Source organism: Protopterus annectens, chromosome 11.part0, assembly GCF_019279795.1.
Source record: "Protopterus annectens isolate FY-2018-M chromosome 11.part0, PAN1.0, whole genome shotgun sequence".
NCBI lineage: Eukaryota > Metazoa > Chordata > Ceratodontiformes > Protopteridae > Protopterus > Protopterus annectens.
In genome coordinates, this window is record NC_056745.1 from 584,910,968 (window position 1) to 584,927,751 (window position 16,784).

The window sequence follows — 16,784 nt, forward strand, 5'->3', positions numbered from 1 at the left end:
CATTGTAACGAAAATGTTGTTGATGTGCTACATGATCCTGAGCACCAGGTAAAGGGGGAAATTCATGAATTTCACCCTCAGAATCCGTAGTAAGACATAAACCATCCGAAGAAGCAAAAGAAACAGAATTGTTTTTTACTAGCCTTCACCATTTGCCCTGAACGGAAACTTTGTTTCTTTTTCCACAAAAAAGCACGTCCATTAGCGTAATCACGTACGTCTCTTTTAATTTTGGTAGATTTAAGGTGGACCTCTTCATTCTCACATTTATTTAATTTTTCTTTAATGTTCTTAAAGATGTCAGCAATTTTCCGGTCTCCTATCTCATTCAGTAACTTCGAATGCATATTGTGTAGTTGATCCTGAAGTTTTTTGTATAATAATTGCTCCCTTTCTACTAATATATTAACCCATTCCATAGCACAAGTATGTGCTGCAGCTAACCAACGGTCTTTAAATGCTAAATCAATATTATCAGAAGAATCAAAGAGAGTTGCTGGGCTTTTAAAAGCCCTTAAGCCTCGTGGAGCAATATCTAGTTCAACATATCTGGTTAAACCTAATAAATTAAAGTGACAGCGTGTTTCTCTAAAAATAAGTTTTTCAAAATCATCCACATTGTCCTGAATTACTTGAGGGAACATATTAGAAGAGCACCCACCAAGAGCTCCAAACTGATTATGAAATTTCTGCTTTCTATCCTCCATAAATTTAAATACACGATCAGCTGGAATGGGCTCACCATTAGAAATAGAAGTAGACAAAACAGTTCTCATACCAACAGGTGCATCCACAACTGCAGGAGGAGCCAACAAGGTTTGCAGGACAACCAGAACATTAGCCACACTGGGAACATTAGAAGCAGCAGTCGAAACAGGTACTGGTAAACCATGAATAAGGAAATTATCCATAGTTTTTTGTGAAGTCATACCCGATGCACCTAGGATTCCTAAACCACCAGGAACCGGAGGGGTAGCTGAACCATTCACAATAGGAACAGAGTCTTCCCGAAAAACTCTGGGAGTGTTCAACAGGGAATTCGAATCCATGAATCCAAAAACAACCAAAATTAGTCTTAAAAAAGACTAAAAGCCAGAAAAAACAACACAAATTCCCCACAAATCAGTTTAATGTAGAAATCAGTCTTAGCACCTTGGCCACAACAGCCTTCCAAGAGTACATAGATAATAGTGTACGCACACTCCCTTTTATACCTGACACAATTAATTAACCAAAGTCAATTATTCACTTAATTAATCGATTGAAATCCAGATTTAAAATAACAGGACATGAAAAACTAACCAAATAAATACATACCATACATATAATACAAAAAATATGCATTAGAGTAAACATCTCCAATTGACTTCTTTGTTAAGACCCATCGGTGACAACGTATTATATTCCAGTATGAAAATAGTTTCTTCAGTTGTATAATATTTAATTTTCATTCCATTTTCTCATTGGATTCCTTACTTTTCAGCACAATGCAAAACCATATATCAAGTTAAAACTGAGAGACACTGCAATTAACATTACCTATTATTAACAAGTGTGTTAGAACACTGGCTCTCACTGTACTTATGGTGAATAAAGAAGAACCCATAAGGAAAGGCAGTCTACATAAATGTAATAGTGTTACATTGGCATGAAAGCAACTATTTCTGAAACAATACAAAAAATAAAATAAAAATAGATAAATGAATGGCAAAAGACTAGCAAGGTTACAGTAAAATACACTACAACTACCATTACAGTTTGAATGATGTACAGGCAGAGGTAAGCCTAAGTTATTCACAGGATTTCTCCATCTTAACAGCTAGTTTTTGTTTTTGGAAGAGATAACCATACAGAGAATACTTTGAATTTCACATTGAAATAAAGGTTTAACCTTTAGCCACAAATTTCCACGTACTGAAATAGGAATGTTGATTAATCTTTGTAATACGTGAGGGAAAGGATCACCAGTGACCCAAGTCCAATACTTATTTGTTTGTTTATTGTGATGTATTACCTGGATAAGTGAACTGGTTCAAATACACTTTTTAGTTCACAACTTCAGCCAAACAACAGAACCAGCAAGTGCTGACATTGCATTACCAAATCTATTCAGCTCATATCAAACAGTAATACATAAATTATTGCAACCCATTTGTTCAGCACATATTATTACATAAACACAGAATTGTAACCCATGATTAAAATTGTCATTACTAGCTATATGCATTACAAGTTATATAACTGAGCTTTGCATTGTATACTGTATTGCAGAAAATTTGAGATTTTTAACAGCAATAATAATAATGCAACTCTAAGAATGTATATATTTCCATGTGCAAGTATGCTGTAGTACAATGTTTAGTGTGCATATAGTGAACTGATTTGCTTGTACAGAAATATAATATGGCTTATATGGAAAAGATGACTTCATGAATTAGAACAGTGCATATTTTCTGCATATTACATTCACATAAGAAACACACCTATATTTACATACTTACATATTTACAAGCTGTTCTGTCACATAGCCTCTGGAGGCTCCCTCCTTATAGTGTATATACTTCTGACTCGAGCTCTGTCACGCAACCTCTGGAGGCTTCCCTGCTTATAGCCTAGGTACTTCTGACTCTTGCTCTGGTTATCAGCAGTGCTGTTACATAGCCTCTGAAGGCTTCCCTGCTTATAGTCTAGGTACTTCTGTCTCGTGCTATGGTGATCAGCAGTCCTGTCACATAGCCTCTGGGCTGCAGAGGAAGGCTGGTCATTGCTAAGAACTGTCAATGCCTGTAAGTCATGGGTAACCTAGAAGAGAGGAATCTATAGGCAGGCATGTGGGAAATGCATAAGTGTTCACACAAAAAATGTAACAAGCAATCCATATAAGAAATTATTATTTCAGAAGTCTCATTGTACATTGTAAGTGTTTTATTCAAAATAAAATCTTCAAATCTACTCTCCTTTAAGATATTTAAAGACATATGCCAGGCAGTGTGGCACACAAGGATGAAGTCTTGACATTGACGCAGACACTTCCAGCTCAATTAGCCGAATGGGTACTGTAGGAACCGGCCAAGGAAGGATAAGTTGAAGGGTTGGCACATACCCTGTTATCCTCAGTATCTACTATTTGCATTAGCAATATCTGCTGAAAGTTCAATATAGTGCTGGCAGTGATGGGCCAAATGATGCTATGTGTAGTAGTATATGTGAATTCCATGAGATGCAGCAATTACCAATCAGTTTGTTATCATGAAGATTGTGTTAGGTTGGTCTACCTGACCAAATGAGTAGCCAGGTCCCTACCAAATAATTCTTACCTCTTCGTAGTGATAAGGATTTTGAACATGGAACTGGAAAATGAATGAGTCGTAAAGGCTCTGGAAGAGAATGGGTTCAAACCTGAACCTGTACAGGGACACCACTGAACTCTCTGAGCAAGGAACAAATTGGTCTTAGGACTCTTACCCTCTCTAATGGCTTTGTGAGTAACAGATTGTAGGGTGTTTGTGAGCTTAACCTTGGTGCTCAGTACCTCATGAGGAAAAAATGGAACTTCGGACTCCTGCACTCTCTGATGACTTAGTGTGTCACAGATTGTGGGGAGTTTGTGAGCTCACCCTGGGTCCCTATTTCCTCAGGAGGAACAAATGGATGAACCGAGTGAAGGTAGGAGGACCCATCCGTCAGTCAAGCAGACAGAAGGGAGAAAAATATATAATTAGATGATAACATCCAAGATATGGTTTTAATCTGCTTATGAGAATGTTCAGCCTGAAAAAGTAAATGGTTAATCAGAAACAAATGACGACTGATTAAGTATATGAATAGTAACACCATTTAACTAGCATTCTAATATGCAGGTTTCTACATGAACTCCTTTAATGTCCCTTTCCTCATTTTTCAGGAGATAACTGTAAATGAAGTTCATTATGTGTGGTGTGAAAGCCTACTTGACTTATTTGCAAAGGGCACGTATAGCCTTCCAGCGAGATATTCTACTGTATGATACTTAGTAACTAGAATTGCAATGCGTTTTTTGCCTTTAATAAGGATCCCCATTCATGATTTATGCTTAATTTATGCTAGCTTTGAAGAATTTTATTGCAGAATACATGCCCCTTGGTTATCTGTAGCTTAAAGTATCTGAGGCGGAAAATCTGCTTTTAGGAAGGCCTGTGGTGTACAGTGTTTGATGAATAGCTTTGTGTCAGACATTGTTATTTCACATGCTGAGTTTGCAGTCCTTTTGTTCTTTATGTTTGAGCTGACTGCAAAAAAACAATGTTAATGGTCAGCAAGAGCAAAAAAACAAATGAACAAATGACACTCTACAGAGAAAGTAGGTTGTGCTGCTTAATGAAGCAGAACTGCATGTGTTATGATGTTTAAACATAATTGGACTTGTGATGGCATGCATTAACTGGGTTCTGTCCTTTTCAAAGGAACAACAACCAGTTCTTAAGACAAGTGCAAGTCAGAGATTTTGTTGTAAGTAAACATAACAATGCAGTTACAAGAGCCTCACTCTGAAGACCGACTATTCTGAAACATACCAATTTGCTTAGAAATATCAGTCATAAATTGATAAATTCTTTATTAATAAATTCCATAAATATGTCAGAATTTGAGAGTGGGGTAAAGTTACTGTTTCAGAAACTGCAAGATTAAATTTGAAGGCTACCTGATAATGAGAAAATAGAAAGGAACACCGGCCCTCTAGCGCTGTTGTGAAAAAAGAATGCAAAATTTAGTGTGTGTTTCGAACCTTTTTAATCACCAGGCTTAAGGAACTTCATTTACATTTATGTTCTAATAAAGCTTGAAACGAAATGCAGCAAAAGTTATTGCCCTTGTTCAGAAACTGCAGATGTACTAAAACAGAGCTGAAGGAATTCACCCTTAAGATGTCCCCTGATTCATTTAATTGTCAAAGAGATTGTTAGTTGAAATCATACTTTGTTCTATTTATTTAATACAAATATCTATGACTTTTAACTGACTATAATTTTTGTATTGTCCTTTTTCTTTAGTGGTTTGGTGATCTGGTGACCCCCGTTTGGTGGGAGGATGTCTGGCTGAAGGAAGGATTTGCCCACTATTTTGAATATGTTGGCACAGATTACTTGTACCCTGGCTGGAATATGGTAAGATGTCTGAATGTATCGTTTGTCGAGTACAGTTTTTTAGTCCCTGGATTCATGCAGCTTCTAGCCGTACCCTCCTGTATTAGAATTCAGAAATGAACCAACTGGTGTGTGAAAACATCAAATAGCTAGAGAAGTGTAATTTGTTTGAACCACCAAGTGTAAAATTACTTAGCATTTGACAGTTTCTCATGCACAGCACACACACACACACACACACACACACACACACACACACACACACACACACAAACGCACACACACATTTATATTATACAATTTATATCCTATCTTTTTGAAATATAAAAGTTGTACTACTATAGCCTTTCATTTTACAAGTGTGCTGTGTTGTAATGTCTTTATATGATTTAAGCCACTTTTTCATATGTTTTGATTAAATAGGATGGCATTTTACAATTTTTAAAGTATATTACTCCAAGCTTAAATAAATAGGTGATGTAATGTTGTTTGCGTAATTAAAGGGTAATGTAACAGAGTTTGTGCATGATATGTATGCAAAGTATAACACTGATTATGCAAATTTATAGATAATGCACTAATACAATGTAGGCATTGCTTATACCGTGGTTACACACGTATACACACACACACACACACACACACACACACACACACACACACACACACACACACACACACACACACACACACATACACGCACACACAAACATTAACATTTACTACATGTGTTTGCGTGTGTGTGTTTTGTAGATATATATATATATATATATATATATATATATATATATATATATATATATATATATAAATATGTATATATATATTGTATATATACAGAGAGAGAGGGATAGAGAGACAGAGAGAATTATAGCATGTATATACAGAGAAAGAAAACATACTCTAACTGCATTTGCAGTGATTCCTGTTGCTATACAACCACCATATCCCTCAACCTGGAACACCAAAAATCTGGACAAAGACCCACGAAAAATAGGTACAGATCTGTATGCTGATTAACATATAAATTTGCATACATAATTATGTAACTCCACCCACTCCAGTGGAATTGTGGGGTACCATCATTCAACCACAAATTGAAGGACAGACAAAATATTAAACACAAAATATAACCAGAATAGTCATTTGAATGTGTATCAAACTTTGAATTTGTATAAAACTAAAATACAGTCTTTTATAAAATTAAAATTAACTGCATTGACTCAAGAGGGATGTTGAAAGCTGACAAAAAGCAGACCCCATGTAGAAAATCAGAAAAGGGGGGGTTGATGATGATTTAATTCCAGTCAAGATCGCATTGCACTAGTTACCCAACAGGTTGATAGTTACTAGGTATCTCCTTCAAAGGAGGACATTTTCAGGACTGCAGCATCCTCTGCCTACAGTGCAGTATCAGCAATCCATCTACATTCTGTGGGAGTAGAACCCCGTATACTTCTGCATCAAAAGAAAGTACACTAACCAAATAACTGTTGTGCTACTAACAATGCAAGCAGACTTGGCACAAGCAGCAATAAACTTATCTTAGAGATTAAATTTATTAGAGAGTACTTTTGTGTCTAAACTTTTCCTCCAAGAATGTCAAAGCTAAAGGCAAGTAAAAAAAAAAACTTCCATAAAGAGTTTAGCATGACTTCTGTAACTGACTTGGACCAGTATCCAGCTGTCCATCATCATGTTTTACTTTTTATTTTTTCATCTAGTTTTGAATCTGCATTGCCTATTGGCAACACACTAACCCAATGTCTAATGCCTGTTAAACGATTATTATTACTTTGAATGTAATGTGATAAACAATCTTGTTTCAGCAACAGTTCTGTGATGGCTATAATAACTGGAATGCCTTGTAATAAAACAGATCTCAATAACAGCCCATTTACTATTCATTTCTGAAAAACCAATTGCCTTTGAGTTAGGAGTCATAGGAAATGGGTGGCTTGGGTTCTACTGGATATCACCTGCCCTAACTAATCTTAAAGCATAAATATATGAAAGCTCACACATTTTTCACACTACTGCAGCAGCTTACTCATGTGATGACCCTAACCCTGTCACAAAACTTAACCCTAACCCTGGCAGCAGCGATAATGTCGACACTCTGGCACAGAGCATCCACACACACACACACACACACACACACACACACACACACACACACACACACACACACACACACACACACACACACACACACACACACACACACACACACACACACACACACACGCACACACACAGTCTGTTAAGCAGATAAAATCACGTGTAGCTTGAACAGATGGTCTGTTAAGCAGATACAATGCTTTCCAATAAGCAGATAAAATAACACACACAAGCAGATAAAATGCTTTCCAATAAGCAGATAAAATAACACACATACCTGTGCAAATAAAACATATTTGGCCCAGTACATATAGAGGAACGTCTATTAAGCAGATAAAATGCTGTCCGTTAAGCAGATAAAATGACTTGTGCAGCTTGCAGATCGAACGGAACCTCCGTTAAGCAGATAAAATGCTTTCCGTTAAGCAGATAAAATAAAAGGTCCGTTAAGCAGATAAAGTCACTTGTGCAGCATGTAGATTGAAAGGAACGTCCGTTAAGCAGATAAAATGCTTTCCGTTAAGAAGATAAAATAAAAGGTCCATTAAGCAGATAAAATCATTTGTGCAGTTTGTAGATTGAATGGAATGTCCGTTAAGCAGATAAAATAACACACACAAGCAGATAAAATTTTTTCCAATAAGCAGATAAAATACACATACTTGTGCAGATAAAATACATTTGGCCTAGTACATAAAGCAGAATGTCCATTAAGCAGATAAAATGCTTTCCGTTAAGCAGATAAAAGGTCTGTTAAGCAGATAAAATTACTTGTGCAGCTTGTAGATTGAATGGAACATCCATTAAGCAGATAAAATGCTTTCCAATAAGCAGATAAAATAACACATGCAAGCAGATAAAATGCTTTTCAATAAGCAGATAAAATAACACACACAAGCAGATAAAATGTTTTCCAATTAGCAGATAAAATAACACACACTTGTGCAGATAAAACACATTTGGCCCAGTACCTAAAGCTACAGCTGGTAAATTGAGCGTTAAGCAAATAAAATACACAGGACACACAGCTTGTAGATTGAATGGTCTTTCTTACCTTGAGGCTGAGACCTGCGGGCATGTCGACAGAATCTGCAAAACTTAAATTATACCCATCTGCCGCCATTGCTGATGTTCTTCGTGTTTCACTGTTGCAGTCATCACATTTGGGTTATCCCTGCCAGGTAGCCCTCGGCTGGCCCGAATACCAGAGGCTTAGTATTTCTGCATCGGTTGCTGTCACTTCAGGACTGACGTCAGGTTGTCAGTAGTATAAAGTAAGGCAACCGATGCTATTACATTAGTCTTTCTTGCTGAGGAGCCCGAAGCAGAAGCAGTTCACACGAGTGCTGGTTGGCCGCTACCTGAGTTTTATCTTCCGAATTGAAGCTGAAGTCTTTTAAAGCTAAGTACCCCAATGGGGATCTTTTTTTCTTGCTCTAACCGATGTCAGAAAAAGTTAACAATTGTCTCGCCTCTGGAAAGCAAATACCACACCAAGACTTTTATTATTATTGTGTCACTTGCTTAGGCCTACACCACAATGTCCCTTGTTGTTGTTTATGTGCCTTGTTCAACGCCAGAACTATACATCATCGGGAACTTATTGTAGCTAGATACTTTCACTTATAGTCCTCGAATTCTGATATGGCTATGGTAAGCCATCCGACAGCAGATCTTCCAAAAAAAAAACAAAAAAAGTAAGGATAAAGACAGAGACAGACAGCACAGGTCCAAACCTAAAGATGATGCTTCCGTTAAGCTAGATGTCAGTTCTTGGGTCCTCAGTGAGGCACTTTCGCAGTCCCTGATGCCTGCTTCTTTGGATTCACAGGCCACTATGGAGACCCTTTTGGAGTTTGGTATGCCACAAAACTCTTCTTCAACTAAGGATCCTGTGGTTGTGTCTACCTTGGATGGGTCCGGAGCCGCTGAGCAGGCACTGGCTTCTGAGGAAGCACTTTGCACTACCTATTCTCGACACAAACTGACGACTTCTTTCGAGTCTACTGTTCTTTCAAAAACTACCAAGTTTCTAAGGCCCAGGGTATGAACCACACCCAAGAAACTCACGACCCAATCTCAGACACCTGCTTCCTTGCCTCAGTCTCAAATGCTTAAAATGGCGGAAGACCTTATAATGCTGATCAGGGGGAGTCAAGCTACCCCTTCCAAAAGAAAAAGAGATCTGTCCCCAGTAGTTTTATCTGATGACTCTGATGCATCTGAATATGAAGACATGCAACCCCTTTCAGCTTATGAGGATTCTAATGCAGAGGAATCCATTCCTTCAGCTTCTCCACCCGAGGACTTTTCCTTTGGGGAAACCCTTCATTCTTGAAGAGAGCATTTCAAATGAGAATGTCAGGACTACCCTCAGTCTAAAAAGAGACTCAGAGAATTCTTAGATCTTCCACAGCTCAGACCCCTGGCCATTCCCCCTGTCCTGGATGTTGTGGATGATGTTTTCATGGAATCTAGTTTAACTCCTGACACCCTCCCTCCTGCTCCCAGAAAACCTGACAGGTATTACAGAGTCGCTGACTCACACAGATTTATTTTCAAAAATCTTACTGCTGACTCTGAGGTTATTTCTCAAGGGCCTAAAGGAATTAAAACAACTTCTGCTAACAATCCCACCCCCTCAGATAGGGATTCCCGAGCACTAGACAGATGGGGTAAAAAATTATACACCTCTGCTACTCTTGCTATCGGAGCACTAAATTGTCAGTTCCATATGCTAAAATTTCAGCAACATACCATGGAACTCTTCAAGCAAAAAATATCATCCTTTCCTGCTTGTGCAGAAAATAAAGAGTCACAAGAGTTAATGCATTCTGCAAGTCAAGTAACTAAGCACACCTTACACTGTGGTGTTGATGCCCTAGAAGCTTCTTGCAGGGCAGCAATCACTGGTTCTGTCCTTAGAAGGCATTCTTGGCTTAAGGAACAGCCCTTGCCAGACCATGCCAAATCTAAATTATTGGATGCACCCTTGCACAAAGACACTTTATTTGGCACCACAGCAGAGTAGGTCTTAAAAAGATGGAAGAAAAAGCTAAATCTATGCAGACAGTTAAGGATTTCCTACAGTTCCAGCCAGCCAGGTTCGGTAGGCATTGCCCCTCCAAACACTGGTCCTTTCCTGCCCCCTCCAGGTCAGTTCAGCCCAGTCCCTGGGGAAGCAGCCCCACAGAGAGCAGTCACAGGGAATGCAGAGATCAAAGCAATGGAGTTCCTCCACTTCCAAACCAGGGAGAGCAAAGCCACCCCCTCATGGTAAGAACTCGCAATGACTCTCCACCACCACCACCTCCCTCTGCCCACCTGCACTTGTCCCTAGGAGGAAAACTCTCCCTCCACGCAAGCACCTGGGCCACCATTACCAACGACCACTGGGTCCTCAACATAGTGTCCCAGGGATACAAATTTTCTTTACACTCTTCCAACCCCAAAAGTGTTCCCAGATCTTCCTCCAAGCCAACGGGCAGAGGCAAAAAATCAAATCCTTTCCCTGCTCTCTATGAAGGCAATAGAGCACATTTCTGCAGAACAAATAGGCCAAGGTTTCTACTGCAGACTTTTCCTGGTACCCAGAAAAGAGGGCACCTTTTGCCCCATCCTCAATCTAACCATTCTCACCACCTTCCTGGTGATACCAAAATTCAAAATGCTCACCCTCCAGCAACTACTACCTATGCTCTCTAAGAATGCTTGGCTAGCCACCCTAGTCCTAAAAGAGGCCTACTTCCACATTCCTATCTGGGAATCATGCAGGAAATATCTAAGTTTCAGAGCAGGATCTCTGCACTTTCAGTTCTCTGTGCTTCCCTTTGGCTTATCTACTGCTCCCAGAGTTTTCACAAAATGTCTGGCTCCCACCATTGCCTTTTCCAGACAAAGAAATATACAAATTTACCCATACTTAGGTGACTGCCTAATTCAGGCAGACAGTCAGAAAAAGCTGCTCAAGCATCTGGACTTTGTAAAGTCCCTACTGACCTCCCTAGGGTATACTGTCAATGAAAAGAAATCCAAACTAGTACCCACCCAAAGGATTATATTCCTGGGAACAAGCCTGGACACAGCATCCCAGATGGCATTCCTTACACCAGAAATGCAAACTTACCTGACAGCCTACTTCTCTCAACTAGCCACCAGACATCAGTTATCCGCAAGGAAAATCCTGCAAGCTCTGGGGTTCATGGCATCTTGCATTCTACTCATTCCATATGCTAGACTGCATATGAGGAATCTTCAGTGGTACCTAAAAAGCCTTTGGTGTCAACACTCTCAAGACCTAGAAGCTGCCTAGGAAAAGATTTTCTTTGGTGGGCAGCAGAATGCTCCAACAAAAAGGGACTACCTTTCTCACCCCCCCCCCCCGATGCCCAGACCCTTACCACAGATGCATCAGACTATGCCTGGGGTGCACACCTGAATGGCAGATGCATACAGGGTCAATGGAGCCCACAGCAAATACATCTGCACATCAACTAAAAAGAGATGTTAGCTGTCCAGCACATATTGACAGCTTTCAGGCCCCTTCTCTCCCCAGGGGCTCTCCTGATCAAAACAGACAACACCACTGTGATGTGGTATATCAACAAGCATGGAGCGACCCACTCCTACCCTCTGTGCAGGCTCGCCATGACCCTCTGGCACATAGCCTCAGCCATGCACCAATACCTGTTAGCACAATTCCTGCCAAACTCTCTAAACTCTCCGACAGACAACTTAAGCAGACATCTTTTGGACCCACATTAGTGGCAGCTAGACCAAAGAACCTTCACCCTAATAACTCAGAAATGGGGCACCCCTAAGGTCGACCTCTTTGCTTCCCACTCCAACAATCGGCTTGGCAAGTTCTTCACCAGGGAGCCTCACTACAGGGCCTGGAAAGTGGATGCCCTATCTTTCCCCTGGGTCAACCTCTCAGTCTATGCATTTCCCCTTCTACCTCTCATTACCAGGGTACTGCTCAAATTAAGGGAGGAAAAACCAAGGGCAATTCTGATTGCTCCAGACAGGCCTCGCCAGCACTGGTACCCGCTGCTGCAGCTTGTCCACACTGCCATCATGGTATTTTCCTCAGACAAAGGGAGCCATCAAACTGTAGCATAAGATATTTATTGCAAAAACTAGCTCAAAAGCATTGTTTAAAAAATAAAAAAGAGAGAAAACAGACCAGTTCCGGCTGTAAAAATTACAAAGCCTTCTTCAGTGCAGTTAAGACATGTAAACTTGTTCTCCTTTTTATAGATAACCACTAGGTGAGGCTCCAAATTAAAAAAATAATTAACAATTCCAATTATAGGTACTCATTAAGGCCTGGTGAAAACAAACCTCCCAGTTTGATAATCCATTTCTTTTCTTTACTATTTAAAATCTGATGCCAATCTGCTTTATTTGTCCTCTGTCCAATAATTCTGTCTAGCACAGTAAAGTTAAAGGATGCATTCTTCTGTACCTCAGTGTGCTTATATAAAGCATTTGTAAGCTTCTTGTGCCTGATATCACTTAAATGTTCAGAGAAATTTTAGTGGTCTGGATGTTTGCCCCACATAAAACACAGAGCATGTACAGGTAGCCAAATAGATCACTCAGTCCGTCTGGCAATTTGGAAAAAAGAAAATTTCAAATACTTGGCCAGTATTTTTACTACTGAACTGGCATGTCTTCATTACCTTTCTGCAGTGGGTGCAATGGCCGCAGGGAAAACATCCCTTAAGTTGGTCCCCCATGAGAGTTGTTTGTATGGAATCACTCTTACATCTCCATCCATCTCCATCCATGTTTATAATGACTTAGAAATGACCCCAAATTCTTACCTCTCATGAAAGAGAAATTTATTTATTTTTATTTATTTGCTTTTGTTTAACCAGGATGGTCCATTGGGCCAAGTGAACCCATTTTCAATGGAGTCCTGGGGAGAAAAGCTCCGACAAAGAATACATGTTACAGAGATAAACATTACATAGCATACAAGGCATAACAAGGTATATTTTACAATTGGTAAAACTGTAAAAAAAAATAAAATAAAAATTAACAAATTCTTAAATCAAGATGATAGATGATATTAAGAAATTGATTATGAGTAAAATAGATGAGGTGAGGGTGATAAGAATACAGGAAGTGGAGAATGCTTATGTGGGGTGGGAGCAGGAGCATTCCCATGTGGATGTAAGGTAGGAGTGAAGTGATTTTTTAAAGGTTGGAAGGCTAGTGATGGTGCGAATGGAGGGAGGGAGAGAGTTCCATAGTCGAGCTAGGGAAAAAGAGAGGAGGTTATGTCCTGGGGGCGAAGGGGTCTGTAGACTTCTATTAGGTTTTGATTAGTAGATCTTAGAAGTCTTTGAGTCTGGTGAATTTTAAAGGTAGTAGATAGGGAGGGACAGAGGGATGGTTGGAAAATGAGTTTGTGTGCATATGTGAGTTGGGTGTAGGAGAGGTAGTTGGGAAGTTCGAGCCAATTTAGTTTATGGAGTGGTGCGCAGTGATGCGTTGAAGCTTTGTTACTAGTGGCAAATTTGGCTATTTTGTTGTAACAGGTAGATAGTTTAGTTTTGATAGATGATTGTAGATTAGTTAAAAGGGGGGCACCATATAGGAGAGAGGGTAAGAGAAATGTGGTAGAGAGAGTGAGTTTGGTTGCTGAAGAGAGGAATCGCTTGTGTCGATAGTGCAGGCCGAGTTTTTGGTGAGTTTTTTTAATGTTTATGAGTAGATGGGACTCAAATTTAAGTTTATCATCGATTTGAACTCCTAGTAGTTTGGTTTCAGATACCAGTTCAAGTGGAGTATTATTTTGACTGGTGATGGAGAATAGTTGTCTATCAAATGTGTTGGTTTTAGAGGGGGTAAATACCATTAGTTTTGATTTAGCTGCATTAAGTGCAAGATGATTATCTTTCATCCACTGTTCTGTGGTGGAGAATGCTTCTTGAGTGAGCTTTAGGAGGGTTGGAATGGAAGAGGCTGCACAGATGATTGTAGAATCATCTGCGTATTGGATGATTTTAGCATGGGGGATAGAGTGATAGTAATCATTTATGAAGATGTTAAAGAGGAGGGGGCCTAATATGGAGCCTTGTGGGACACCTGTGGGGTGTTAAGGAAAGAGGAGATGGCTTTTTTCCATTTGACAGCTTGTTGCCTGTTTGAGAGATAGCTGGTGAACCAATTAAGAGTTGAAGGTGATAGGTTTAGCTTTGACAATTTAGTAAGTAGTAGGTTATGGGAGATGGTGTTGAATGCCTTGGAGAGATCAAGTAGGATGGTAGATACAGTAAGGCCAGAGTCTCTAGCTTTATTCACAGTTTCAAGAAATGAAAGAAGGGCTGTCATTGTACTATGATTAGGGCGGAAGCCATGTTTAGTAGAAGTTAGTAGGTTGTTGTCTAATAAATGGGGAAGGAGTTGTAAACGGATACATTTTTCTAGAATTTTTGAGATAGGAGAGAGGATGGCGATGGGCCTGAAGTTGGTAATGCTAGTATTATTTCCTCCTTTATGAAGGGGAATGATGAAAGCCTTTTTCCAGATTTGTGGAACAAGACCTTCTTGGATGGAGCGGTTTATTAGGATACTAATTGGGAGGGCGATGGTGTCTGCAAATGTGTTGAGGAAGTGTGAGGGGATGTTATCGGGGGCATTGGTGCATGGTTTTAACTTCTGTAGTAGTTTTTTTATAGTGGAAGTAGGGATGGGTTTCAGTGATAATGTAGGGGGTTGGGAGGTAGTAGGGTGATAGAGTGGAGAAGAGGGGGGTGTAGGAGGAGGACAGGTGGTAGTAGGGGGTGGGTGGTTGCACGAGAAGGAAGAGGTAAGTTTGGAAATACAGTCTATGAAAAATGAGTTAAATTCGGTGGCAAGTTCATTGTCTTGTATATTAGGGTTGGGGTTTGGGTTTTCATTTGTACCAGGTTTTAGGAGGGAGGTTATACCTTTCCAGAATTTTTGTGGGTCAGTTTTGTATTTACTTTGGAGAGAAGAGTAGTAATTTTAATGGTCTGCTGAAATAAGCTTTTTTACTGTGTTGCGAAGAGTTTTGAATTCATTAAGGGTAGTGGGAGATTTGTGCTTCTGATAGCGTGATCAGGCTTTATCTCTTAACCGCATGGTTGTAAGTGTGCTTTTTGTTAGCCAAGGGGTAGTTTTGTTTTTTATTCTTTTGGTCTTTAATGGAGCATAATTATCTAATAGTTTTAAGAAAGTAGTATTAAAGTGAGTGATTGCACTTTCGAGGGGAAGAGTCATCTGCCATCCAAAAAATCACATAGTTTAGCATCTGCTAAGAGGATGTTCCATTGTCTATGACCACTATTAAGTAGGACATCAGTGTTCCTTCCATAGGTAGTGACTAGTCTTGTCTATGGCCTTGTCCCTATATCTCAAAAGATCCTGCCTGTCACGATTAGCCACCCAATGTCTGGCCTGATAAATATTCCCCATTTTGTAGCCACTTTTCCTGAATCTGGTGGTTAGATCTTCCTGGTAAACCTGATAAGTGGCTTCATTTGAACATATTCATTTCATAAGCAAAACTTGTGATTTCATGATTTTTCTGCATATATGTGGGAGATAAAACTGGTAGCATGGAGAAGGGAGTTGTACTGGGAGTATTTATGATACACTTCTGATGTCAATGTATGGTCACTATTTCTAGTGAGTAGAACATCCAGAAAATTAATCCTGTCAATGTTGCAGTTAACTGTAAATTGTATACCCCATTTGTTATCATTTAAATATCCAACAAACTCCATAGGATAATCGGGATCCGATCTCCATAATAATCAATAGTCATCCTTATATCTTCTCCAAACATCAGTCTCATCTAAATAGAGATTGTGTGTATTGTAATAGATGAGCTGTTCCTCATTGTGGGCCATGAATATGTCAGCATATATGGGAGAAAACGAGGCTCCCATAACCATGCCTTGTATTTGTAAGTAGCATTTGTTCTATTAGTTGAACACGTTCTTGGTTAGAACGTGTTCAGCAAGGTAAATTAGGAAGGTATTAAAACCTGGCTAGTACAATTCTGACTTATATAACCAGTATTCTAATGCTTTCAGGCCCGGCCAGTGAGGAATGTTGGTGTACAATGCAGAAACATCTAGGATGCAAAGTAACCACCCCGGCTCAAGCTGCATCTCAGAAATTACTTTCAGGAATTCCGTGGTGTCTTGGATACGGGCCCTAACCTATTTCAAAAGTGGTTTAAGATATTGTGTTAGAAACTGGGATAATGGTTCCGTGATAGAACCCCTACCTGAAACTCTTGGTCTACCTTGTGGATTTTCCAGATTCTTATGAATTTTAGGTAGAAAGTATATATATTGATTTGAAGGGTTGGGCACCACGAAGTGGTGTAGTGTGTTGTCTGTAATGATTCCCTCGTTCTTGGCTGATGCCAAAAAACAATCAATTTGTTTCTTGAAACTAAGAGTTGGATCCAATGTCATGTAAGTTTAGTAGCGACCATCAGTTAGCTGTCTGTCAGCTTATGTGTTGTATTGGGCCCAATCCTGCACAACTACC

The 16,784-nt window shown here is 39.5% G+C and overlaps 1 protein-coding gene across 1 annotated transcript in view; it reads left to right on the forward strand.

Moving 5' to 3' along the window:
- TRHDE (thyrotropin releasing hormone degrading enzyme) overlaps positions 1-16,784 on the forward strand; it is a 5,519,112-nt gene that overhangs the window by 1,603,184 nt on the left and 3,899,144 nt on the right. Inside the window, 1 exon segment of the mRNA XM_044088069.1 lies at positions 5,031-5,144. Within this exon segment, the coding sequence (XP_043944004.1) occupies positions 5,031-5,144 (114 nt within the window).